We start from the raw sequence: 26,527 nt of genomic DNA, 5'->3' as shown, positions 1-26,527 counted from the left end.
CAAGCTTATGGGTTCTTCAATTGTATTTTAAAGTTTATTTATTTATTTTAGCAACGTCATTTTATTAAAGCAAATATAATTAAATTTTTTATTGGGTTCTATCATTTTCATGATCTACAAGGTATTTTCTTAAAATTTAAAAAATACATATATCTTATGATGGTCTCTGTTTCAAATGGCCTAAATTTTATTTTTTTGTTTAACACTGTTTTGGTGTTGTCTCACAAAAAATGATTTTCATGTTTCTATTTCAGTTAGTATTTCTTGCAAAAAATTTTATTTGGTGTTTGTTGGTGGCAGTTTTTTTAAATATCTTTTTTTTTTTCTTTTTGTTTTTTATTTCTAACATTTGTGTGAATTTTTTTTTTTTTTTTTTGAGAACATACATCTAGGTTTCGAGTGCGTCTGCGTATAAGGTATGGTGTCGGAGTACCTTGAGTAGGCGGTGCGCTCTTGGTCAGAGAGCAACAACCCCGCCTCTTCCTTTCCGTCCAAACTTGAGGCGCGCGCCGCGTCGCCTACTTAAGGACCGCGCATGCGTCGATCTTTCTTTATGTGCCGGAGCTATGGGCCGCCGCCCTGCGCGTTGGTAAGTTCTATCGTTTTTTTTTAGCGTGTTTTATGTAAAGAAGTTATAGAAAACATCTTTGCTTTTCTTATAACAATCTATTGTGGTGTTTATAAAGTCTAACTATCATTTCAGGATAGTTCATGTCCATTTAACTTATGTAGAGAATAGCTTCCATGTACCTCAGTCTTCCTCACGGCCTTAAAAGAAAATGTCTTCCTCCCTGACTTTTCAACTTGGCTTTTCTTCCCTGAACATAATGATAATCCTCTTCTCTCTTGGTATCCAGGACTAAATCCCTTCCCTCGGCCTATTTTGATTTGTATTTACTCTTTAAAGACCTCAATTGATTAAACTAGAATTTTAATCTTTAAATCGAGTTTCGTTTATGGTCTCGGGAAGTGGAGCCTTTTTTTGCATTTTTAATTATAAGGTTTTCTAAATATAAGTCTCTAGTTTTAAAAGGGTTGGAAGCAGAGAAAAGAAAGGCACAGTTTATCAAACTAATTAAATACTAATTGATGGAAATAAAAAATGTATCTAATTCCAGCAACTTTAGCAAAACTAATCATTTAGTCCATTAAAAATATTTGACATAGTTTTTATTCTCTTCCTATGATATATTGATATAAAAACAATTATAAGCTTAAAAATATTACTAAGTAGGCCCGAGTTTAATAATAAATTAAATAACTAAAATACTAAATACTGCATACTACAAGGAAGTAAAATGTTAAAGACGACCAAAATTCAAATCCAGTCTAAAATCCCATTGTCTTGTAAAATTGGCTGGTAAAGAAAATGACAAACCACCCAGCCAAACAATAGTGTCACTATTTTGAACATAGGTTAACCTGTTTATCATGTTATATGTTAGTAAAATGGTCTAAGACAAAAAGGGTACCTTAGCTGCATCTTTAAAAAAAGCTATATTTTAAAAATCAAATATTTTGAAGCATATATATTTTAATCAAACAAATAAGAACTTCATGTATTTTCTTTCCTGAGGCAATTTGGGTTAAGTGATTATATACTAAATATCTAAAACTGGGTTTGGATTCAAGTCCTTCTGACTCAAAAGGTGTATGCATTATCCATTTGGCTTCCCCTTATTTTTATTTGTATTTTAGATGAATGTTAATGAAATAATTTTGATTTTTATATGTACCAAACATTGTTTTTTTTTAAAAGTGTATATATCCTTAAGTAAAAGTGAAGAATTAGTCATTTAAACACTTTTTATCTCTTAGCTACAGATACTGTAAGAACAAACCATATCCAAAATCACGTTTCTGTAGAGGTGTTCCTGGTAAGTTAATTGAGAGCTAAAAATATAATTTTTTTTAAAAATAACTTTTTATTGACCAAACCCATGCCAGGGTAATTTTTTATAACATTATCCCTTGCACTCACTTCTAAAAATTTATAATTAAAACTTCTGTGATACTGCTAATTTAAAAAACATGTCTTGCATATCTGTTTAACTTTGCTTTAAAAAATCGACAAATTATTTAAATGTACTTTGGAAATGTCAAATTAAAGTGGTTTTTTGTTTTTGTTTTTGTTTTTTTTTTTAATTTCAATCTATGTAGAGCTAAAACTAAACTGTTAAAACTGCTTCCCTTCTTTTTCTAGATGCAAAGATACGGATTTTTGACTTAGGTCGAAAAAAGGCAAAAGTAGATGAGTTTCCACTCTGTGGTCATATGGTGTCTGATGAATATGAACAACTGTCCTCTGAAGGTAAAAAACATAATGAAATCTTGTGTGGTCATCTCAGGATTTTTCATTTCTTTTGTTTTTACCTAAAAAAAAGATGTCTAGCAAAATTCAACAGTTATAGAAAAATAGGTTTTCAAATTCAAATAATGTATTTATACTATCAAACCAAATTATCTCTGGAATCAGTTTTCATTCTTAAGTATTTACTGTTCATTTCTAATAACATTACTGTAGCTTTGGAGGCTGCACGGATCTGTGCCAACAAATACATGGTGAAGAGTTGTGGCAAAGATGGTTTCCATATCCGTGTTCGGCTGCACCCTTTCCATGTTATTCGAATCAACAAAATGTTATCTTGTGCTGGTGCTGATAGGTGAGAAGTTTTATTTTTTTTCTTTGGGGTTTAGCCTGCATTTGGAAGAAATATGTTTTTGAATGCTTTAAGCCATTTATTTGTTCAAAATGATTTTATTCCCCAAATAATGCCCAATAATGGGGACTGTTGGATTTTAGTAATTTTTTTTAGTACTCGTTTCTGAAAATGGTTTAAATTTATTTTGACCATGCCAATCTTATAATTTACTTTTGATGCTGGAAATTTTTTCTTGCCTGCTATGTTTCAGTTTGTGAAATGTTACAAATGCTCCAAAAGGTATTTTTCCCCCCCCTCTCTTTTAACAATTAGACTTCAAACAGGGATGCGAGGTGCTTTTGGGAAACCCCAGGGTACTGTTGCTCGAGTTCATATAGGACAGGTGATCATGTCTATTCGCACCAAGATCCAGAACAAGGAGCATGTGATTGAGGCTTTGCGCAGGGCCAAGTTTAAGTTTCCAGGACGCCAGAAGGTAATCAATATTTGGCTTGGCTTCCTAAATGGGGTTTGTACTCATGTCAGTAAAGGATATTCTTGATGGTTATGGACAACAAAAAGTGTCACATGATAATCCTCTGGGCCAGTAAGTTTATATCAACAATTGAAAAAGTGAATAATTGCTGTTAGTAGCATTTAGTAATAACACTGTTTTAAAATAAATAGAGCATATTGTGCTTATAGATATATTTTTTCTATTTTTCATCTGGACATCTCTAAAGACCTTGAAAAATAGTATTGGGGGAGGAGGGATATAAAATTGTATATATAGGCTATAGTGATGTAGCTTATCCTTATTTACCTTTACTCTTTTTACACTTCTTGCAGATCCACATCTCCAAGAAGTGGGGCTTTACAAAATTTAATGCAGATGAATTTGAAGACATGGTAGCTGAGAAACGTCTCATTCCTGATGGCTGTGGCGTCAAATACATTCCCAGCCGTGGTCCACTGGACAAGTGGCGTGCATTCCACTCATCTTAAAGGGGAAGGATCATATGTATTAAGCTGTTATCCTTGCTTATCCCCAGATATTGGCTACAAATAAATAAGAGTTGCTGCCTAGCTGGCTTTTGGTCTATTTTTTCTTTGTGAAGGAGTGGAAGGGAATACAAGATAGGAGAAAGAAGTAAATAAATTTTGGTAAATTATCTTACAAGAGAGGAATATGTGATATACCTAGAAATTTAAGGTGATTCAATCTTCAGTTAAGGATTTTTTTTTTTTCAGAAGGCAGAAATTCAAATCTTTAGTTCAAGATATGTTATAATTAGCCCTTTTATTGAGTGTCAGTAGTCATATGTACCAAGTTAGTATCTAGCATAGAGTGTGGCCATCAGCAGACAAGGCTAAGAAGTACATTTCTTCTTTAGGCTCATCCACAATGATATCCTTTTAAGTCCCACTGGCATCACAAGGACTAGTAGCAAAAGAGGCTGAGGCAGAGGGTATTTATTGTGTCACCATCATCCAGAATATAGAGATGCCACAGCATGACTTATTCTTGCGTTTAGAGGCACAGAGAGAATCAGGAGAAATTTTAACTGTTGGGTTTCTTCAAGTTACAGATTTTGACCCTTTGTTCCAGGCACAGGAAACGAGGTTGCTGCTTTTGGGTGAAAAATGGATATGGAATACTCATTGGAGTAGTTTTTTTTTTTTTCTTGCATAAGGTGTTGCAGTTTTAAATTTTATCTCAGCACCCGAGACAATCTGGCAGTTGTTAACATTCAACACATCCTGAGTGACCCACAAACGTGGAAGTGTCAATTGTGAGAGTATTAGTGTGTCATCCCAGGACCCTGAGTGTAAGCTGTATGTTAAGAAATGATCATATTGTTAAAAATGTAAGTGATCATTAGGAGATCCCTAGTTTATTCCATCTCTGGAGAGCTTCCACATGACATTGGTCTTATAAGCTAAAAAAACAAGCCCTAGACATGTGAAACATCAACAAGGGACAGAAAGGAAATGCAAATCATAGACAAGAAAAGGGAATCCAATAATAAGAATTCAGGAGTCCTTGGGATTTAACATTTTATCCTACTTAATATATTGGATTACTTGCCATCTAGGGGAAGAGAGGTGGAAGGAAACTGGAACACAAGGTTTTGTAAGAGTTAATTTTGAAAATTTATCCTTGTGGATGTTTTGAAAATTAAGCTAATTTTCAAAAAGGAAAAAAGTTGTATGCACACACAATATAAAGTTGAATTCTGGATAAAATGAAAACAAAAATTAGAAGTTCAAGAAATATTCAAGAAAAACTAAGGATTCCTTGAGATACATGAAAAAAAGTTTGATTTTGGTTGGTAATACCAATAATAGTTTTGCTTAATCAAAAAGCAAAATTTGAAAAATCTAAGATTAATACTTTATTAAAGAAGGACTAAGCATTAAGAAATTTGCCTAAAAAATTTCTAGCTGGTATATAGAAAGTTATCTTCAACTGAAATGATCTAATGAAGATGTATAAATAATGCAGATTAAGGTATAAGTAAATATCAGAATAATCATTTAATTGAGGAATGGGATGAGTTTATCCAATTCACATTTGTACAGATGAGAATAGGATTGTAAAACTTGTAGACTTAATTTTTCTACGTGAAAATATGTTCCTTTATCCAAACTAGATTTGCCATCCTTAAATCAAAGAAAGCTGTTTCTCTGTGTTTGTATTTTGATTTCCAAGCAAACGAATTTGTTCCCCAACACATCATCCCATTGTGGAAATAGTTTTAATTAGTTTGCTTAATGAATAGATCTGTTAGAAATAGCATTAGCAAAACAGTTGTATGGAAAACATTTACTTAAGATACATTTACAATATTTTAAGAGACCTCATAATCTTTTGGAATCACAAATCAAACTTAATATTGCAGTGTAAATCCGGAGTGTAAAGTTTGGACTAAACAAACTAAAGAAGGAAGTGATCATGGGGCAAAACAAGATGTTATCAATTTAGAAAACAAAAAAAAAAAAATAGATCTAATAGGGTTTATATTGAATCAAATCCTCTCCCCTCCCCAACTCCAAAGCAAAACACATTCTTGGAAAAAAACATGTTCCTCTATCACCTCTGAAGTAGGGACTCAAATCATTTAACCTTGTTTGCTTCAGTTTTCTTGAACCTAATCATTTCTAGCAAAGCATCTATATAAACATTTGCAGTTAATCTCTGCGGGGATTTTCAACTGAAATTCCAGGGAATTTGGGTATATCTAAAATTTGGATGCCTTGTCATAAAATCAACCATGTTGAATCTATACCAAAAAATATTTATTTTTAGTTTTCAATAAGTGATTTCTAGGCTTTGGGTGAGAACTCCAGCAAAATTCATATATCTAATGTAAAGGTCACATGTTTCAAGCAGTTGTTTTATAATTTTAACAGATTATACATCAATCTGTGGGAGTGATCATCCTGGATCCTGACCTAGATTTTTTTCTTACTATCATTGATTACAAAACTTCAAGCAACAGTAATATGCTTCAGTTTTTCTCAAGTTCTTAATGATATTCACATTAATCTTAACCTTGTTGAACCTAAGAATTAAAAGCATCACATAAGAATTTAGTACATAAGAAACATGAAAAGTAATCTTGGCTACATATATATATATTTCACTTTAATACTTCTGTCAGTTAGTTTAGGATAACCCTGATTCTTTAGAATGAAATGCATCTCAGCATAATAGAAGATGAAAACATGAAGAAGGATAACAATGAGAAGCTTAAATTAAATTAAAACTGGTTTTCTTTAAGAATAAGAGGGATTTAGTGGAAGAATTCTGGGAAAATAGTATGAACTACATAGAATTCCCAATCCCTCTATATTTTTGATTTCCTTCACAGGTTAATTATACATCATTTCAAGGTCTGATTCTTTTTGTACTGCAAAATAACTATGGACATTTATACATATATTGTATTTAACATATACAACATGTATTGGTCAACCTGCTATTTGGGGGAAAGGGTAGGGAAAAGGAGGAGAAAAATTGAAACAATAGGTTTTGCAATTGTCAATACTGAAAAATTACCTATGCATGGTAAATAAAAAGCTATTAAAAAAAAAAAAGAATAAAGAGGGATTTATGACTACAGAGAGCAAGAAAATTTTAATCTTTATTTTAGAAGATAGTTGGGGTAGTATTTTTAGACAGTTAAACGAAAAACAAGTTTCCCAAAAGAAGGTCCTTTGGAGGTGATTATAGTATTTTTCTACCTTAGGGGGAAAAAAAGTGAAAAAGACAAATGGTAAGGTTTTTTTAAAAGTAATTTTAATTATTCAAAAATTGTACAGAAATAACAATAAGGGTTAGGAAGGCATCTTCTACATTGTAAAGAATGCCCATTTTTCTCAAGAAAAAGAGAAAAAGGAAATTGTGTGTGGGGCAAGTAGAAATACAAAGGACTAAACAATGTATTTCATTATAATACAAAAGAACAAACAAATTTTGTAAGACCTGTGAAGAAAGAAAATACATTTGTGGAAAAGAAGACAAAAAGAGAGTGAATATTTCTTTCCATTATACTACAAATAAAGGCAAAATTCTTTATGGACTTAAAGAGATTAAAAGAAAATATGAGGAAAAGAATATGAGGATATTGTATTCACATTCCTACCTTGATAACTCAATAACTTTTCTTTGGAAGTTTAGATAGTCCAAGATTAAAGGAAAAAAATTTAAATATATGGAAACTTTCCAATTAGAGATGTTTTGGCTCATTCCACTGTTGTCATACACCCTATTCTAATTTTGTTCCCCTCACAGTGAGGGGAGAGCGACTTCTAATCCTCAGTTTTTTAACCTAAGACAGAATTTATATCTTTGTATGATACTTAAGAAGATTTGAGCGTATATTTATATTTTCCACATTTGTGGACTGAGGCCAAATAGAGATATATTTTCTTTTCTACTGGGAATAATAAACTGATTTAAAATTTTATTTTGCCTTGATTACTCAAGAAACAGTAAGTCAAGAAAGGAAAAACAAAAATACCAATGATATCAGAGTAGATATCTTCTCCAAGAAAAATAAAAAGACTTTCTTGATTAACGCTGATGAATCTTCTGAAGACAGTGGACAGAAGAGAAGTCATTTCCTCTAGTTTTCAAGTACTCACAACCTTTCTTCCTTCAGTATTTATACAACTGGCACTAATTTTAAAAAATGTGTACAATTGGCAAAAAATAAAAATTAAATATCTCAGATATTTTAAAAGCATAATAACAATTTTAACATATCAATTTTAACTTTTTTTTAAGTTATAGCATTACTTATTCTCTCTCCATATTTAACTGGGAGAGCTTCCTATCTTTAGGGATGAAAATCTGCCCACAAATGAAAAGTTTCACAATCTGTGATTATCTCCACAGGAAAGTAGTATTCATAAAACAAAGAATATATGTATTTGAAATAAAATGGTAATTTTATATAAAGTTCCTATTAAGTAGGAGATAAAGGCAAATAATTTTAAAATGATTTTTAAAGATTAAAAAAAACAAAAACAAAACTGACCCCATAGTGTGATTAATGCCAAGAAAATTAACTCATCATAATTATTGTTAATAGGATGGAACATTATCCACAGGAATAAAGAATGTGAAGGTAAACATCTCCATTTGTAACCTTTAAGGAGTACAAGAAAAATGTCTTCCCATGGAATAGATCAGAGAGAGGCCAAAAAGCCCAAAGAGACCTAGGCAACATCTTCCCATCACCAAGACTTTTATGCACAAGGGTAGATCCATAGCAGTCCCTTGGACTAAGAGAAAAGTTATGTTATAGCAGCATTGTTATAAACAAAATATGATTACAACTTTGTTTTCTCAATCTCAAATTGAATAATAATATTTACTTTCTTCAAAAACTTCATCTACAAGGTAGATGTAGATCTAACTACATCTTCAAGTTGTAGAGGTACAACTTTTGCATCTTCAAGAAAGAAAAATGACAAAAACAATAAAATTGCAGCAGGGTATATTGAATATATAATTGAAGAGTGGTAAGTGTGCCTCTGAAGTAAAGTTGAGGATGAAAATGAGGGTTGAATTTCCTGCATGAGAAGAAGTAATCGCCCTTCTCTTACTGACCATCAGTCTTGGATTTCTTTGGAGTTGATTTCCTTTGTAGGGAAGAAAAATTAGTGTACACATTTTTATTAGTATTTAAGAGCTATGTCAATGTATTTATGATACTCTACATAAGGCTCAAGATGTAAATACAATTCACAATCAAGACTCTTAACCATTTGATGCTTTCACCTCCTCCCATCCTCCCAAGAGATTCAGTTGAAGGATATCTGCTTACATTTCAGGTGAGGATAACAGTCGCTTATTGGCAGGTTTTACATTAGAACCATCTTTACTAGATTCTATAATAAAAATTGGAAAGCATAGAAATTATGTAAAGATAAAAAAAATGGAAAGAAATGGGAGAAAAATTTGAACCCCAAGTTTCAAAGATGGAATGATAACCCACTTTCAAGCACTACTAAATACACAAAACCTTATTTGACTATAATTTTCTTAAAAGTGCATCTGGTATTCCTTATCAGCCTAAGAATTCCCTAAGGGGAATTTTTGTTATAAAAAACTTCTAATTCTGAAAAGCCATTCAATCCAGGTCAGGAAATAATTTAAACATCTGTAGTAACTAAATGTCATTTTATGAATATTACTAACTTCTTTCTTGTCCATTACATTATCCCTTTGTTTCCTGCTTATCCTTTTTATTTCTGACCTAAAGTGAAAGAGGATATTTATTGTTATGTTATTCCATCCTCCCCATCCCTCCCAATTCTTTCCCTGGTATTCAAAGCACTATGACATTAAGGGAATGGCTGACCAATAGAAAATGTAACTTGGAATGATCAAGAATTGGTTTCTCAGGAACTTAGATGTAGGGAATTCTAATGAGGAATCCCAGTGAATCTCAGGCATATCTTTGTATAAATTTGTTTGCTGAGCTTGTTGTTGTAATGTTATAATTGGGAAAACTGAACTCTAGAAATTAAATTATTTTAGGAGTCAGTATCTGGCTATTTGGAATCTAAGTTCATTTGTCTTTATACAATACATTGCACACTGCACACAAGGGAAACAATTTATAAATTTCTCATTCCTGATACATATTAGTATGAGGTATTTATACCTCAGATTGATATTTGGATTGTACTCACCTTGTAGCCACCTGACTTGTGTTGCAGGGCCATATCCCTTCTCATTTCGGGCAGCAATTCGAAAGATGATAGCAGGCTTGGTAGTACGGTCAATGTGAGCACTGGAAAGACTAGAAGACTGTACTAAGCAAGATGGATTAGACCCACAATAGACACGCAAAAAAGCCAGTTGAGTTGGGGTTGCACTTTTCTGTTCACCTAACTGGGAGCTTTGAATGGCAAGGTATACAGAATATTCAATGATTTTGCCTGAAGTCATTGAAGGTGGTTCCCAGGTAAGATGGGCACCATCTGGCATCTACAGGAAATGATCAGAAAATTTCAGTTCAGAGAATCATTTTATAGAATACAATGTATGAAAATCCAATGCTCTCCATGTTAAAACTCTTGTGCCATTATTTAAAGAAGGTTCAATTTTTATGGAATCAAGACAGATTTACAGGATCATAACTTAAAGATACTTTAGAGCTACGATATTATTTTAATTTCTTACTAGAAGTTTATTTCCTTAAGATTTTTCCTTAAATTCTTCCAGCCATTTCTATATTTATGGGTCTTAGATATGTCAATTCACTATGACTCAGAACAGTGATTTGCCTTGAAGGCAAGGTTTCAATGGCAGAAATTAAATTTAATTTTAATGATATCCTAAAGAACTATGCATACTTTTGTATCAACATAAAGCAAACAAATTAGAAGAAAAAGAAAGTCTAATTCCCTAGGCAATACTTACTTTACTGATTTTAATCGCACAAGGGGCTCCAGGGAAACCAGGAAGACATGTTTTGAATGCTGAGATCTCACTGAAGGGCCCTCGGCCACAGGCATTGAGCCCTGCTACTCTAAATTTATAGGCTGTGCCTGGCAGCAACTCTTGCTTTTTCAGCTGGCTATAATTAGGGATAATGTTGGAATCATACTGGAAGATAGGGAATAAGAAAAACAAAACTTATTAAATTACTGCATCAGCAATAGATTACAAATCACTTTGAAGATCTGAAATTTCTGACTGGGCCTATATAAAACAAGAGCCAGTTACTGTAGGAACCACCATTATTGGATAAACTTGATAGATGCATTAATCAAATCTTAACTATTGATAATTTATCCTTTCCTATTTATTTTTATGTTTATTGTGATAGTTAATATTATACAGGACCAGTCTGCTATATCATATCACCAAATTTCTAAGGTTTGTAGACAATTAGTAGTCGTCTTCATTCTTACCATCCTTTATACATCTTTTTTTCCCTCAACAACTAACAAGGAATTTTTCAATCATATTTAAATTCTCAGATTCCTTGCTAATTTCCTTTATTTACAGCAATACTAGCCTAAGTATTACAAGTTATTTCCAATATATTCCTGGCACATTATGAAAGACATATAAGTTAATACTGCATCAAACATTTGGAAAATGTTTAGTTTGGTCCCAGTATTATGGCAAAAGTAGAGAAAAAGACTTTCTAGTTTCTTCAAAGATGCTTTTCAATCTAGCTAAGCACAAAATTCTACAAGCAAGTATTCAGTTGTGACATCAAAATCACAATTAAATTTGGCTTTTAAATCAGAAAATCCAATCTATTAACGGTTTTTAAGTTTTCTTGGAAGACTTACATCCATGGCAGAAGTATCATCAGATGGCAGGAAATAATGAGTTACTATCATGTTAGTGCCTTTGATGACACCCACATCAAACCATTGGTTTTCCTTCTTTATTGGTGCTCTGATGGTTGAGTGGGTTAGTTCAGGTTTCTAGAGAAGAGAGTATATTAACAACAATTATCTTAAACATAGTATCTCACATTTTAAAGCCCAAAGGTGCATACCACTACTGTTTCTTATCATTTTCAACTTACCAAAACTGATCCAATACCATTGCCTATCTCAGTCAAAGCAGTTGTAGCCTGCAGCTTGTTTGGGCTGGCTACCGTTACAGATGGAGGAGTCACAAATGTATTAGATGTTGCCAGACCTAACAAAAAGACAAAAGTCAAAGAAAAGTTCTATCAGAATAGTCATCATTTTATCTGCTTTACACTTTAGAATTAAAATACATTTCCCCTCCTTTTACAAAGAAATATTAATTTTTTGAATGAAATAATTTAATCTTGTTTAAATAAAACTTCAGCTTGTCAAACATCATATAATCTGTGTATCACATTCATTATTCTTGCTTTTCTGGCACCTATTCTTGGAGATCAATACAATTTTACCTTTTAGTTCTCTGCTCTCATGACGGTTTAGAATAGTAACATTTTCCTAATTTATTATCATCTCACTAGTCTATAAATTCCTTGAACATGGTCTGATTTTTATTCTTATGATTGTGTATCCTCATAGCAAGATTCTAAAAGCAAAACACTACAAATTTCCCTGGTGAATTCCAATTTTAGCAATGTACTAATATTTCATCTTTTTGTCAACTATCAGTGATCCCAGATAAAGACAATAGATAACTTACAATATCATTAGGGTACCATCTAAAGGCTCAATGAATATGTGTCAGTAACAATATTGTCAAATCACTAAAAGTCAGAATGTGATTTGCCTAAAGTACACATGCAGCAGAACCAAGATCTTTTGATTCTAAATCTAGTACTGTTTTACTAAATTGATTAGCACCAAAGAAATTAAGTTCTTTATGTAGTTATATCTAATGAATCCTTTTGACATATTATTTAAAATATCTATCTCCCCTACTCATTTTCCTTATCCTGAGAAAAGGTTACAATTAGTTTTGTGATTATGAATAAATTTCTCCCATTTCTGCCTAATATTCATCTGCCTCACAGAATGTCTTATCAAAATAACAGTACAATTTTTCTGATCCCAATGGCTGAGTTTTGTTTCCCTTATCAGACAGAGTGATTATTTTATTCTTTTTGTAGGTTTTTTTTTTGGTAGCATATAATCACTGGATAGATGCTGGATGATAGAAATAAAATAGCTTACTCCCTAGAGCTGCAGAAGACAAAAGAGCTACTGTGCTGGTAACAGTACTGGATGTATTTTTAAAATCATTGCTCTCAATGATTGGGTCATTGAGACTGTCAGCAGGAGCCAGCGCCTCGGTAGGAACGTGGTCTTGAAGCTGCTGTTGTACTAAGACAGCAAGTTCTTGCTGAGTCAACACAAGGGGAATGGTGGTAGACTGACTCTCTTGGATGGTAGCAAGGTATCCCAATTCTGTCTGTGTCACTATTTTGCCCAAAGGCTGCCCTGAAGTACCTGTCCAGAAGCAAAAAGAGATGCTATTTTAAGTACAATAATGGTTATCCCAACTTAGAACTGGTAAGATACTGAGCGCAATATTGTCTAATATAATTTCTTCTATTACTACAATAGTCTGCAGGTTTAAGATTAGTTTAGACTAACCTACTCAAAGATTTCACTGTTCATTACCCCCAGACTAGAATATTTTGTTACAAAACATCTCTCTAGAATTTTTTTTTTGGTGGGGCAGAGTCAAGATAGCAGAGATAGGACTTTGAATTCTTTCTGGTTTCAGAATCAACCCTAATTAAGTCTCTGATTGGATTTTGGAGAGACAGAACCCACAAACTTTTGGAATTTAGCAATAATTCTAATTTCATATACTAGTTGGAAAAATAGGGAAAAGAATCTTACCAAATTCTTTTTACGACACAGATATGATGCTGATAACTATACCAAAAGAAATAAAATTACAGACCAATTTTCCCAATGAATATTGATTCTCCCCCCCAAAAAAATTAGCCAAGAGATTACAGCAACTGTAATTCTGACCAAGTAAAATTTATACCAGGAATACAGAACTGGTTAATTAATTGGAAAATGTATTAGCATAATTTATTGTATCAACAGCCAAACTAACTGAAATCATGATTCTATGATTATATCAAACATTTGACAAAATTAAAAAAAAAATTATTAAACTCTCCAGCAACTATCTTCTTTACCAATAAAACTTTGTGAGGGAAAGAAAAGACCCCTTTCTACAAAAAAGTTTTATGATAGTTTTTTCTGGCAAATAATTGTAACTTGGGAGGATACTATCAAATGGAAATGACTAAACAAAAGCTATGGTATACAACTATGATGGAATACTATTGTGATATAAGACATGACAAAGAGGATGATCTCAGAAAATCTGTAGTCTTCCATGAACTGAAAAGAATTAGTTCTTTTTGGCACTATAACAAACCAAAACTATCCAAAAGATACATGATAAAAATGCTGTCTGCTTTTAAAGTGATAATATCTAAACACAAATTAAACATATTTTTTTTTCCTATTTTCTTCCACAAAATAATTAACAATGAAATGGTTTACAAGACTACACATCTATACTCTATATTAGCTAACTGTTTTGGGAAGGGGAAAAGGAAAGGACAAAATATGGTATGTAAAACTTTGTAACTAAGAAAAAAATATTTAAAAAAAAAAAAACTCTCCAAAAAGAGAATACAATATAGCTCTTTAAATAATAATTTAAAAGTCAGATTTACTGATTTAAAATTATTTTACTATTTCCCAATACATCAGGTTTTAAGCAACAAAATTTGTTTACATCTGGTATTTAACTTTTACATAAATGACCTTGTACAATTCTCCATGTTTTTTTGGCCACATACATTCTTTTCTTACCTATTCATTCCTTTTAACCTAAATAGATTCAAAAAGCACTCAAAGTTTTAGCCATAAGGCTTATCTTGGGGATTCAGAGAGTTTGTTCCATCACTAACCAGTATGCCTTACTTATGCACATTTCTGTATTCTATTATTAAAGCTCATTATTGTCAGTTTCTAAAGATGACTGAGTAGACTAGATGAGAAGATTCTTAATAAATGCTTTACCTACCTATTTTCACTCATGAAACAATCTATCATAGTGTGTTGAACATCTTAAAAGTCAATTCTCATATACAACTAAAATTTGCATCCCTCAGACTTCACCCAATAGAGTCTTATCTCTACACTTTAGAACAACAGGAAATAAAGAGCAGTTCCAGCAGGTAAGTGATCAGATTAAATGTGAAACAACTAAAATAAATCACTAAATTTAACTTGTAAGATCTATGAAATTGGAGCAGCTAGGTGGTGCAGTGACTAGAGCACTAGCCCTGAAATCAGAATGACTGACCCAAGTTGAAATCTGGCCTCAGATACTTACCACTTCCTAGTTGTGTGACCCTGGGCAAGTCATTTAACCCCACAGTTGTCTCAGGATAAAAAAAGATCTATGAAATTATACCAATGCTTTTTTACTCCAAATAGATAGTTGTTTATTTTTAAATAAGAAATCAATACAACCCTAATGATTTTGGCAATTAAGTGAGCTTGTACTACTTAGCTTCTTATATGAGTTTTCACATGTACTATGGCATATTTTATCATTACAAAAGGGACTTTGTTGCTACCTCACAAATTGAGAAATGATTCTGTCAGTTTTAGTGTGGTGGAAATTAATAAAGTTTGCTGTAAGTTCTTTACAATTTTGAACTTTACTTCTCTAAATCTGTAATGTGCCATTTTAACAAACCTTCATATATTTTCTGCATACTTTCTCCTTTTAAAAAGCTAAGTTTTGTATTCTGAAGCAAACCCTCCAAAAACATGGTTAAAATACAAAAATCTTTATCCTATTACTCTTCTCTCAGAACCTTCTTAGTTGTCCATTCTACCTAAAATATAGTAAAAATAATAATTAGGCTTAACAATCTAAGCATTCTTTAATCAGCGCAAAGTAACAATGGAATAATGCTTGTTTATGTATTCTCAATTTACATTAGATTTTAAATATCATCAAACTAATGACTTAATAAATTTATAATTTAAACCAAACTATCTAGAGACAACTTAGTATATATGGCAATATCCTCAGTACTACTTCACATCTATCCACTCAAAATCAGCATTTTTTATCCTTATCATTCTACTACTGTTGCAAAAATTTTCTAAATAAGATCTTTATTATATTGTCTATTTTCTACATAATTGCCCAAAGTTTGTTGTGAGTGGGGATTTTCATAGTTTATATTATTTATTACTTATGCTATAAACTCTGGCAGTTTATGTGCCAATTTTTCACTGTGCTCAGTTTGTGCATTTTTGTACCCATAAAATGGTCTTTTTCAGTATTTCTCTTATCAAACATTATTAGTAATTCTATTATTAAACAATTTAGTTATAATTAGATAAATGTTAAACACTGTAGTAATTTAAACCATATCTGATGCATCTATAATTGCCTTAGAAAACTGTATCATGCCCTTCATATAAGGCACTTACCCATTATAGTTTGCTGTGCAGCTTGTAGCACAGCTTTCATGGCCAAAGTTTGGGCTTCCTCACTAGCTGCTGCAGTGACTGCAATTTCTTCTGGAGAGAACCCTGAAGCCATCAATGTTGTTTGTCCCTCAGCCATCAACTCATGGGGCAGAGAATGCTGATCTACCTCAGGTTGTTGAGATGGCAGATGCTGCACCATTACAGAAGTCACACCAGCTGAATTGGCATGGTCCTGATCTGATGGGAATTCCTTAGCATTATTGTCCACAAACGCTAGCTTCTCAGGAAGATGTAACTGTTCCTTCAAAGAGGGCCCTATGTATTGACTGGAGTACAGAAGGGGTGGTGATAGCACTATTTTCTCTCTTAATATTTGCTTAGCTTTTATTTCATCTGAGTCCAAGACATGTATAACAGAAAGAGATGCCTCTATGCTAGGCACAGTCCTGGAAACTGCATCTGGAGCAGGAATGTTACTCTTCTCCTCTGGAGGTGCTTCTATCATTAATGATAAACTCTAATGGAGAGGAAAAAAACACCTGTATCAGAGAGAGGGTCTAACATTTGTTAAAATACAAATGGCTACTCAATTTTTGTTTGAAGACTTTTAAAAAAGAGAACCTTATTGCTTTCCTTTCATAATAATTTTCCAAATATTTAAGTAATTAATACATATCTCTTAAATCTTTTTCTCTTAACAGTCCCAGTCCTTTTAAATTCATGGCATGACATTAAATTGCTCAAATCTTGGTTGTCTTCTTCTGAAATATAGATCTCCATTATGTTTTTCTAAAACATCTAAAGGCAATACTTCATATGTAACAGGAAATGATAATATGTTTATTATTTCCCTTATCTTGGATCCTATGTCTTTTTTAATATTAAAAACGACATCTATTTTTTTTCTTCTGAGTGCTTTTATTATGTTGATTTTTTTAGTCCATTAAAAAGGCTAAAAATATTTTAGACAAATTAACTATAACTTCCCATTCTGGAATTTTTAAAGTCACCTTTTAACTTTCTTTTTAGGAATTCAAATGTGCAATTTTTATTTATCCATACTTCAAATGTTGAGAAAACTGTCTATTGAGATATTTTTGGATATTGACTGTTCCTAAAATGTGTAAACTGTCTCTTTGGCTTCATGTCATCTATAATCTGATATTCATACTCTTCTTGCACATTTATTTAAATAATTGATGATGATAAATAAAAAAGGGAAAGAATAGATTTCTCAAACCAATTCTAGCATATAATATTAGTTACCCAAAAACTGAATGAAAAAGCAGTTGTAAGATTTTTTTGACCCAGTAGATAGTGAAAATGTAAGTTTTACTTTGAGAATACACAGTGAAGATTTAAAATGCTATGATGAAAGTGAAGTCATTTAAAATCCATAATAAATTATGTAAATGTTAACAATTACATATAAGAAAACATAAGGAGTGGACAACTTCATGTTACAAAATAAATTATTCCTAAAGAACCAAAAAATAGTTGTAAAAAGAAAAGTAAAGAAAATAACATCCAACTCCATCTAGAATTATTGTTCTCACTGGAACTGAAGGTTTGGGGACCAAAGTAGATTGTGTCATAGTGGTCAGTGCCTGGGACTGGTCAGAGGTTGCTGTTGTCACACTGCTGATACTGGTGGTAATCACAGAAGTCCCTTGAATATTCCCTAGATCTTCATTTCCACTAGTAGTTGGTGGAGAAACTATGAAGGAAGAAGGGATAGGATAACAGTGTTTGGAATTAAAAGAAATCAGAGAATATCTCAAACTGCAAATTCTTTAAAATTCAAAAGGCTGCTGGGGGAGTGTTCGACAGACTGCATTTGGGGAGAACATGAAATAAAAGAAAATTGTACCAAATTCCTTGTTTTTCCCTTTTATTTTCTAATATAAAATGAGACAAAACAAATTTACTCACCTTCATTGGAGCCCATGTTTGAGGTGACAGTAGTGGCTGTGTGAGTGGTACCTGTCTCATGAGTTTCACATGGAGGATTGGAACACAGTTTTGGTCCAGAAGTGTCTCTTCTAGGGGATCTGCTCTTGGAAGTACATGTGACATTTGGTGGTAACTCTACCAAATCTGTAACTGTTGCCAAGGTTTTGGGAACAAAGGGAGGTTCTTGGTTCTCACTAATTATTGTCTCTTGGTTTTTTAGAGTTGTTTGCTGCAGACTATTATTATGACTAATGACTATACAAGAAGTTGTAGTAGTGCTATTTGTTTTATGGATTTCACATCCTGGGTTGACGTCAACGTTGTCCATAGTTGATGTAATACTAGTTTCATAATTCTCACAAAGAGAAGTAGAAAAGAAGGGACACTGTTGTGTTCTTATAGTTTTTGTGGTTTTAGTCAAGTCATTTTGGTGTATGAGACACAAAGGTTTAGGGTATATTGGTATTTCATTGGTTTCTTTGGCATCTATACTCACCTGCCCCATAGTGGGGACACTGGTTTTGTGAATATGCTGTATCTCAGAATGCCTACTTAGTGGCTTCAAACCTGACATGATATTGCCCACAGTACATGGGCTTGTTTGCTCAGCTTTTATACTCTGAGTATAAAACCCTTTAGAAGTACTCATATTAGAGGTGACCTCTTTGGATGATGACTTTTGGCAAATCTGAATGGTGGTTTCTGAAGATACCTCTATGGATTTCATACTCAGGGTAATGCAGGTTGAGCCACTCTGATGAGTTTGGCAGAAAGACCTGGTGGGAGACCAAGATCCTTTGAGCTCTTCATTAATACTAGACTGAACTGAAACTAGTGCGTCATCTGCCTGGATGTGTTTTTCATGTTGAGTGCTGGGAGATGCTGGCTGCATGGTACCTATGTTAGATATGGCTGTAGTAGCTGTATTGGTGGTTGCTGTTTCATGAGTTTCACATGGGGGGTTGGAGCAGACATTTTGTCCATTAATGTTGGAAATGGCTGTGGTGGTTGTATTAGTGGTGTTTGTTTCATGGGTCTCACAATGAGGATTTATACACAGAATCTGTCCCATGTCCATAGTTAGAGAGCTTGTTAAGTTAGGATTGATTCCCACGGAAGTGCTAGTAATACTTGTCTCAGGAGTTTCACAAGGTTGATTGGAGCAAACTGACATATTTGCATTCTGCTGCTCAATTGCTGAAATGTCCTGACCATCACGGATGAGTTGAACCTGTGTGGTTTGTGAAAAGTCCCCAATGTTGGCTACCATACTTGTGGTAGCTGTATTGGTGGTACCCGTCTCATGGATTTCACATGGTGGGTTAGAACACACCAAAGTCACAGTACCAGGCTGCATTTCACCTTGACCTGCTTCAGCAATTGTTACTGTAGCAGTGGATTGCTCTGCAGTAGGTGAAGCCAGGATGGAGTCAGGAAGATCGTGTATTGGCTGAGTTTCCTCACCTCCTTGTGGTGTAATCAATGCCACCTGAGTGGGCTGAGAGACAGGCTAGTGGAGAAAATAAATAAGTAAATAAGCAAACAGATTAATAAAAGCATCTTCATAACAAATATTTTCTTTTTGCTTTGACGTCTACTTCTATATGAGTTGAGCAAGGATTTCTGATTTTTTAGTAAGCAATTATCATGATAACTGTAATTCAAATTTTTTTCTGAATTTGACATCTTAATATTTGTGCAACTGAGGCTAATTTATAAAAATAAGAGGCATTGCCCAATGCATAAATGATTAAAAAATAGGAATAGTTTTCACAAGTAATCATAGTATATTATATAATATATATAATATATATAATATATAATATATAATCATACTATAATCTTATGAAATATGCAATAGATTGCTATAGTGAAGAGAATAAGACAATTTGCTCTTATGTGACCAAATAAGAACTTATTATTTTCATTTCTCTATTTCTGTTGAAAATATTATCATGAACAGTTCTGATGGATGTGGCTCTTTTCAATAATGAGGTGATTCAGGCCAGTTCCAATAGATGTGACAGAAAGCTATCTACAATCAGAGAAAGAACTATGGGGTCTATGGATTACATAGTATATTTATGGTTTTTGTTGTTGTTGACTGTAAATAGTTTTCTTTCTCATTTTTTTCTGAAATTTTTTGATCTGATTTTTCTTATATAGCATAATACATGTGGAAATATGTTTAGAAAAATTACACATTTAACCTATATTAGATTAACTACTATCTAGGAGAAGACAACAGAGGGAAGGGAAGGAGAAAAATCTGGAATACAAGAACCTATGTTGAAAATTATTTTCGTGTGTATTTTGAAAACAAAGTTATTTTTTAAAATAAGAAAACATATACTTATAATTCTTATACTTCCTTTTACTATTCAACAGAGAAATGCAAAATAAAATAATTCTGAAGTACTATTACACATTTATCAGATTCACTAATACACCTAAAAAATGTATATGCAAAAAAATTGCATATAGGCATGTATGGGGAAAAAAAACTCTCTGACCTAGCAATATCACTACTGTATCTGTATCCCAAGGTAAAAAGATCAACCAATACAAAAATTATTTCTAGCAGCTCTTTTCTGGGGCAAAAGAAATGGAAATTAAGATAATGCCCACCAATTACAGAATGGCTGAATAAACTACAGCATCTGGTTATGATGAAAAACTATTATTCTAAAAGAATTGATTAGGTTGCTTTCATCAAAGCTTGAAAAGAATTTTATGAATTTATGTAAAGTAAAATGTAACTTATACATTAACTTCAATATTGTACAATGATCAGCTACAAATTATTTTCCTTTCAAAATGAGTCCCTAGAACTTATTTAGAGGAGTCGGCAACCACTTAATAACTGCTGATTTACAAATGAATTGATGACTAGATGATATAGCTTGCCTGATAAGATGATTCACAATAAGACAAAAGTGGATTATTTTTTGTGGGGCGAAGGAATGAAAAATGAAGGAAAAACTATTTTAATTTTATTTACTTATGGTTAAAAGCTGACTAAAAATGTTTTGTTGGTAAAACAAAACATTACACTGGACTTTTACATGTTTTAAATAATCATAATCCTCTGGGGTAACTGGGGAAAGTATCATAAGAGATCAACTTCTAAATAGTAAGATGCTTTTCAAATTATTTTCACATATTCTTGTCTGAATATCAAAACAAATGAATGAGAAATTTAAATATGATAACAGGCAAAAACAAAACTATAGCCCCTACCTGCATAGTAATGGTGGGGGTAGTAAGAGCCCCAGATGTTGTTACTGTGGTTTGTGCTGATGAAACAGTAATGGCTGTAGCAGGATTAATCACTTGGCTTGAGAGAGTAGCAATGGTGCCCAATGTGGTGATAGGAGTAGCCAGAGAAGCACTAACATTATGCCCACCAGCTCCAGCAAGGCTGGTAGATACAGTACCTGTTACAGTCCCTAAAGTTGTAACACCTGGAGAAAACAAGATCAAAGAAGAATGAAGATGTTCTCTTTGTGTGAAGGTTTCCATCATTACTTGTTCTAGGGATTTCATTGTTTTTGAAACAAATCTTAGATCTACTGCTTTTGTTAAATATTTTAGCATATTCTATGAGGAGCTGACATGAATTAGGCCCAGACATATACTCCACTGACTAAATGTATGAAGTACAGTCAAAAGAGGAATAAGAGAAGCTTAAAGAAGTCATTATAAACCCACAAACATCTATGCAAGTTTGGGCAAATAAAAAAATTAGCAAAAGCAAAGCTTATATTTGCTCAGTATTAAGACATGCCATCAGAATAGATTTCAAAAGCCTTACTACATTGACTGAGCTTAGTTTAGCTATTTAGACAAGCTTCGAAGCATAGTAATTGCACTGTATAGTTTCATCTTGTGTGATACACCTTTTATCTTCTAAACTTACCAGTGGTACCCTTCACTACCAATGTGGTGACTGTTGGTTTAACTGCTGAAACTGTAACAGGGGTGACAAGTCGCACTCCACTCATGGGCAGTGTTCGGAGAATGGTGCCAGGTTGTCCTGGAGCTCCCTTCAGTACAACCTGTAATAGCAGAACAAAAAACAAGGTTTGGATTTTTAAAAAAAGAACATTATAACCACATAATTATTAAGTCTCAGAATCAGGATCCAAATTTAGGTTCTATGTAGAATCAAGATAAGAATCTATTGACAGTAAAGAAGAAGGTAGGATTCGCCTCACTTGGGTCACTCCTTGCTGATTATGGCCAGTAGTAATTTTAGGGACAGCTGTAATAATTTTGGCAGGTGTTCCTGTGCCAGAAGTCATGACTTTTGTGGTGATAATAGCGATGGGAGACTTTATTCCAGGACTGCTGGTTACACCTAGGAATGTGAAAAACAAAGAAACAGATTATTTTATAAGAACCTTCTATCTGTGGAACTGGATAAAAAAGCCTAGTTATTCCTTTATATAGTCCTCAATAATTTAAGCCTTTAATATTAATATTACACATTGCTAAACAACCAATTTTTTCTTAACTGTGTGTACAAACATTCCCTTTCTTGGGAGAAAAATGAAGGGAAAAATAAGGAAGATCTTAGACCTACAAGAAATTTACAATGAAATAATTTTTGTGACAGTCTATACAATAAATTTCAGGGATTAATCACCTATCCCTAATGTTAGGGATAGAATTTAGAAGGAAATATAGCAATAAATCAATTCTACTTCAATGTCTTCTTTCAAATTATTCAACATAGACTTAACTTGGAATTGAACCAACTAACTTTAGGAAATAGGAAATGTCTCTGCCTGACATCTCCTACCTGTTGCTCCAGACTGGGTAATGATTGCTGACACGGGAATAGTCTTGATGATGGTAGTGGTCCCAGGTTTTGTGGTACTAGGAGAAACACTGCTAATACCTAAGATGGTTGGCTTGGTTCCTGTCCCACTGGCCTGTGTGGTTGTGATGATAGTGGTAGGCTTGCCATCTGATGATGTTACTAGTTTCAGAATGGTTCCTGCTGGCAAAGGTCCCTTGGTCTTAAAAAAAAAAGAGAGACAAATAAGAAAGAGTGTTCCAAATCACTATTGATCAGAGAAATTCAAATTAAGACAGCTCTGAGATACCACTACACACCTGTCAGATTGGCTAAGATGACAGGAAAAAATAATGATGAATGTTGGAGGGGATGCGGGAAAACTGGGACACTGATACACTGTTGGTGGAACTGTGAATGAATCCAACTGGATTCTGGAGAGCAATATGGAATTATGCCCCCAAAGTTATCAAACTATGCATACCCTTTGATCCAGGAGTGTTATTATTGGGCTTATATCCTAAAGAGATTTTAAAGAAGGGAAAGGGACCTGTATATGCATGAATGTTTGTGGCAGGTCTCTTTGTAGTAGGCAGAAACTGGAAACTGAGTAGATGCCCATCAACTGGAGAATGGCTGAATAAACTGAAGTATATGAATATTAAGCAATATTTTTGTTCTGTAAGAAATGACCAGGAGGATGAATACAAAGAGACTTGGAGACTTATATGAACTGATGCTGAGTGAAATGAGTAGGACCAGGAGATCATTATACCTTTCACAACAATATTATATGATGATCAATTCTGATAGATATGGCCCTCTTGAACAATGAGATGATTCAAACAAAATCCTATTGTTTAGTAATAGAGTCAGATACAGCCATAGTCCTCTATGGAAAATAAGTGTGGACCATAACATAGCATTTCCACTTTTTCTGTTATTGTTTGCTTGCATTTTTGTTTTTCTTCTCAGGTTTTTTCCTTTCTTTCAAGATCTGATTTTTTTTTTTGTGCAGCAAGATAACTGTATAAATATGTATATGTATACTTTACTTTAACATTTAACATATTTAATATGTATTGGACTACTTATGCCTTGTAAATAAAAAAACATAATAATAAAAAGAGAGACAAGAAAGAACTAGTAGGGTTATAACTAGGATAAATAGTACTATAAGCACTCAATTTATTGTTGCCCTTCTAATACTTTGAGCTTTGTAATTAGTTGGTTGTAGCAGCATTATAAAGAAAAAAAACAAACTCCTAAATCTTTCATGCACACAAAGAAAAAAATCCTTAAGAAAAAGTTTAATCAAGTATTTGATCCAGTTTCTAATAGACAGAGGAATATCTAAGACACATACAATTGTGCTTAGTATGTAATTTTCTATATTTTCTGAAATGCACATATTATTATTTTAACAGTGATCAACCCAATGACCTATCACAATTCCAGAGAAATAATAAAACATGTTATTAATTTCTAGAAAGAGAACTGATTCACAGAATGTAGACAATTATACTCATTTAAATTTTAAACATAGGAAACTATATCTGATATGGGACATTAGTTGTTTCTTTTTTAAACCTTCTATGAAAAAAGTAAAAAAGTTGCTTCTTGTATTTACAAAACTTGAACTGAAGGGACTTCATAATCCAACTTGGATTTCAAACCACTAATGAAACCTACACAAATCTTAGCAATAAAATTTTAGTGGCAGGTGTAAAACTTACAAAATTAGAATGAAGCAGAATAATCTTGCTCAGAGATTCTGATGATTTACCTGGATGATCTGCGTCACAGGATTAGTGGAAGCCTGGCCTGTTATAGCTGAGGTCTGTACAGGTTTGGTTTGAACAACTGACATAACTTTGCCAAGATTAGAAATCTAAAAAATAAAGAAAATGAAAATAAACTTAGAAAATAGATCAAGATCAGAATCCCAGTTTTAGAGTTAAATGATGGGAGCTTTAAAATTATTTATTACAACTAATTTATCAAAGTAACTATAACTTAGCTATTAAGAATGTAATAGAATTATAAATGTAAAAATATAATGCCATTTTTTAAGGCTAAGAAAGTTGCAGCTAATTTTCAAAGATATAATATAATTTACTCAATGTTAAAAAAAAAAAAGGCAGTGTTGGTTGGAGTGTGATTCTTAGTTCAGATCACAAAATAAGCACTTTTTTCCAATTTGTAATGCAAATGATATGATAAATTTTATGCAGGAGAAAGAATACTGGATTTAGAGTCAAGCCATGTTTTAACTACTTTGTCTACTATTATTCTGTCTTTGATTTGTTTCCTTAGATAGAAAATGAATGTATACAAAGGCAGTCTCTGAGGTTCAAACTGAATGTCATCATCACTTAATGTCAATAAATAAAGTGTCACATAGACAAAACTTCAAAAGTTTTAATTCGCTAAAATTATCTCATACTTACCAGAGCACTGCCACTTGGAACAGAAAGTGGACTCTTCACTAAAGTAATGGTTTTGGTAACTCCTCCCACAACAGTAGTCACCACTTGAGCTTGCTGAGCCACAGTTACTGTGCCTGATTTGTGAACAGTGATGATAGGTCGAGTAGGAGTGCTGTTAGTTGATGATATAGATGTTCCCACTTGGGCTGCTGCTGTCTTAAGCATTCGAGTAGCTGGATTGCTTACCTAACAAAGTCAGGAGGTATTGTGAATGGGAACAGGAAAAGAAAAAGGAAGACTGGGATAAGGACCTCTTGTAGATTTGTCTATAGATAAAAATCTCAATACTAGCACATCATAGAAGGGTTATGGTGATCAACTTCTTGGCTTTTTCATTCTTCCTGTGGCTTTATTTTTACATATATTGTCTCTCCCACTTAAGTATGAATTTTTCAGAGCAGAGTGTCTTCTTTAATTGTTTTTAAAAAATTTGTATCTCTATGGCTTAGCAAAATGCTTGCTATGAGAATTGCATAAATGCTTTTTCATTCATTAATTTAAAAAATAGAGATGAGAAAGATGATATCAGATAAACATGGAAAGATATGCATGAAATAATGAAAAGTAAAATGAGGAGAACCAAGAGAATGCTGTATACAATCAATAAACCTATTCAGAGAATCACTGAGTGACAAAAATAAAAAAAACTACAAAGATATTGTCCATATCCAGAAAAAGAACTGAAAAACAAATGTATTCATATATTATGGTTTTACTGATGCTTCCCTTATCCCCCATCCCACATGCAATGATGACCATTTTTAAAGTTAAGGGAGGAGGAAGGAAATGATTTGGAATATAAAATGAAAACAACCAACAACCATCAAAAAACCCAGTCTGACTTCACCCCAAAAGAAAAAAAAAAAACACAGTAAGACTTCTCTGAACTTTAGTTCCTTCATTTATAAAATGATAATATAATTTTTACAACATCTAATTTTGTATTTTATAAGTTCTACTATATGAAAGATATTAAACTATTTTAATAACTTTTGGGCTATTCTTCACTATCAATGTCTTTGGAGAGACATTGACATTGATAGAGAACTCTAAAAACTGTTAAGTCCTACTAGTCTCTTCAAACTAAGGGACTGAAAAATTTAAAAGGCTACATATAAACAATATGCTGGAAAGAAATTTACCTGAAAAAATACCAAGTA

General features: G+C 32.8%; 2 protein-coding genes across 2 annotated transcripts in view; one reads left to right on the top strand and one right to left on the bottom strand.

Moving 5' to 3' along the window:
• The first annotated feature begins 532 nt into the window (after positions 1–532).
• On the top strand, positions 533–3,728 carry LOC127542632 (60S ribosomal protein L10-like). Its single transcript, XM_051968368.1, has 6 exons — positions 533–589; positions 1,819–1,877; positions 2,204–2,311; positions 2,525–2,663; positions 2,976–3,138; positions 3,492–3,728. The coding sequence occupies exons 1-6, from the start codon at positions 567–569 to the stop codon at positions 3,645–3,647; spliced, it is 648 nt and encodes a 215-aa protein (XP_051824328.1). The 5' UTR covers positions 533–566; the 3' UTR covers positions 3,648–3,728.
• A 4,933-nt stretch (positions 3,729–8,661) lies between these two features.
• Positions 8,662–26,527, bottom strand: part of LOC127542575 (host cell factor 1-like) — a 30,728-nt gene continuing 12,862 nt past the window's right edge. The window contains exons 12-27 of the mRNA XM_051968305.1: positions 25,329–25,553; positions 24,665–24,769; positions 22,882–23,101; positions 22,295–22,437; positions 21,997–22,135; positions 21,318–21,541; positions 18,057–19,587; positions 17,681–17,841; positions 16,125–16,641; positions 12,807–13,082; positions 11,711–11,826; positions 11,469–11,606; positions 10,585–10,770; positions 9,852–10,149; positions 8,981–9,044; positions 8,662–8,795 (exon numbers count right to left, since the gene is read on the bottom strand). Coding sequence (XP_051824265.1) covers positions 8,756–8,795; positions 8,981–9,044; positions 9,852–10,149; positions 10,585–10,770; positions 11,469–11,606; positions 11,711–11,826; positions 12,807–13,082; positions 16,125–16,641; positions 17,681–17,841; positions 18,057–19,587; positions 21,318–21,541; positions 21,997–22,135; positions 22,295–22,437; positions 22,882–23,101; positions 24,665–24,769; positions 25,329–25,553 — 4,383 coding nt within the window. The 3' untranslated portion in view covers positions 8,662–8,755. The remainder of the gene's footprint in view (positions 8,796–8,980; positions 9,045–9,851; positions 10,150–10,584; positions 10,771–11,468; positions 11,607–11,710; positions 11,827–12,806; positions 13,083–16,124; positions 16,642–17,680; positions 17,842–18,056; positions 19,588–21,317; positions 21,542–21,996; positions 22,136–22,294; positions 22,438–22,881; positions 23,102–24,664; positions 24,770–25,328; positions 25,554–26,527) is intronic.

The sequence above is a fragment of the Antechinus flavipes genome, chromosome X (genome assembly GCF_016432865.1).
Source record: "Antechinus flavipes isolate AdamAnt ecotype Samford, QLD, Australia chromosome X, AdamAnt_v2, whole genome shotgun sequence".
Classification (NCBI taxonomy): Eukaryota; Metazoa; Chordata; class Mammalia; order Dasyuromorphia; family Dasyuridae; genus Antechinus; species Antechinus flavipes.
This window is presented reverse-complemented; position numbering and strand designations above follow the sequence as displayed.